The sequence below is a fragment of the Plasmodium cynomolgi genome (assembly GCF_000321355.1).
Source record: "Plasmodium cynomolgi strain B DNA, scaffold: 0585, whole genome shotgun sequence".
Classification (NCBI taxonomy): Eukaryota; Apicomplexa; class Aconoidasida; order Haemosporida; family Plasmodiidae; genus Plasmodium; species Plasmodium cynomolgi.
This window is the reverse complement of record NW_004192965.1, coordinates 1-1,879: the sequence shown is the minus strand read 5'-3', so window position 1 is coordinate 1,879 and position 1,879 is coordinate 1. Positions and strand designations below refer to the sequence as shown.

At 21.7% G+C, this 1,879-nt stretch overlaps 1 protein-coding gene across 1 annotated transcript; it reads right to left on the bottom strand.

The window, feature by feature from the left end:
* Positions 1 to 438: 438 nt before the first annotated feature.
* On the bottom strand, positions 439 to 1,448 carry PCYB_004800 (hypothetical protein; the record flags this gene model as incomplete). Its single annotated transcript, XM_004227901.1, has 2 exons — positions 439 to 1,262; positions 1,424 to 1,448. 2 exons carry the CDS (start codon positions 1,446 to 1,448, stop codon positions 439 to 441), a joined length of 849 nt encoding a protein of 282 aa, XP_004227949.1.
* Between the last annotated feature and the right edge of the window lie 431 nt (positions 1,449 to 1,879).

The following is a 1,879-nucleotide window of genomic DNA, read 5'->3' as shown; positions in this document are numbered from 1 at the left end:
TGATGCTTTTACACATAATTTATTAATATATACCATATATTCCAAATTAATTTATTACATAAATTTTGATTTCGTCATTATAAATATTTATCATAATATAAAGGAAATACTTATTAAAATATTTCGTAAATAATTTTGTAAATAATTTAAAATTTACACTATATTTAAAAATAAATGAGCCATACGATTTTTTAGATATTGCATTATTGTATTATTAGAATTTGTACGTTATTTCGTGTAATTTTTATGTTTAATATATATTTTACTCTACGAATGGATTTGTTTGTTAATCATTCTTAGGAATGTGCCGCACAATTGTAAGCTATGTTATACCCTATATTCTGTTCTGTTCCTCTTGATCTTTCAGAAGTAGGTAATAATGTGTTAGTTGTATAGGACTGATTTTCAAAAAATACATTTTTTTTCGCTTTCGATGTGTTATTCGTGATCCAATTGGAGTAAACTATTGTTCAGGTAAATAATATGAACCATAAAAGTATAATGTTTATAATTATAATTTTTATAAAATATGTGATAATAAATGTAATTTTTATTATTAATCGATAAATAAAATAATTTAACCTTGTACAGTGCAAATAAAAAAAAGGACAATGCTGTTAGTGTAATCATTGGAATTATTATAACAATATGAATATTATTTTTTAAAGCTGGGGGTAATTTATTTGGAACATCTGTACATTTAGCAAATGATACCATACGACCCTCATATTTATTTTTAAAATCCTCTAGTTTTCTACAGAAATCATAGTCATTATCATTAGGACATTCTTGTACATACTTAATATATAACTCTGAACATTTTTTTGCGCAATCACAGGTGAATGCTTTGTTATCATTATTAAAGGTCTCATAGAGTTCTATTAGTTTAGCCGATTTTTCAAGTATTATTTTTTCACTTTCCTCCTTATAATTTCGGCATGCATGTGGATCATCTGAATCCATATGGAAATATCCTGTTAGGATGATACTGTACCAATTAAACGCCACATCATAATTTTTATTATTCTTTAATAAACTGTGGTATATCCAATAATACAAATATCTACATCTACTATCATCATATATTGATTTACGATATGGAGCTATATAATTTAAATATGCCATAATAATTGCGCAATTATGATCTGCATTATCGATTTTGTCACTTTCATATTGTGATTTAATTGAATTGCACCAGCTAATATAAATATCAGCCTTTTGAGAATTATGTACTATCTCATTCTTGTGTTTTTCATATGAACCTTCTAAATTATACTAATAAATAAAAAAATTATATTTTATAATAAATAAATATTAAAAAAATATCATTAGATATATTTAAAATTTCACGTATATAATAATTTAAAAAAAGAAAAATAAGATTAATAACGTTACTGCTAAAAAAAAAATGGATTCTATTTACCTTTGTCTGATTCGACATAGCGCATTTATAATTATTTTGTATATAAAAAAAATAAAATTGTTATAATACAAATATTTATTTTTATTAAATATATACATAATTTATTGATATCTAATATAGCAATCACATGTTAATTATATGTATATAATGGAAATATAATGGAGTCATATAATATATAGTTGACTTTTATGATTTTATAAATATTACCATTACATAAATCAGATATTGAAAAATATGGATATAGTTTTTTTATAATTTTGAAATTTAGAATGCAATAAATGAATTAAAAAATATATGATTACATAGAAACAACAATTATTATTATAATCATATCATTCTATTAAAGTAATAATTAAAAAAAATAAATAATTGTGGTACTAATTCTTATAAATACTAGTATAATTTGTTATCATAATACAATACTTCATTTGATGTATACTATATTAATAAATAGGC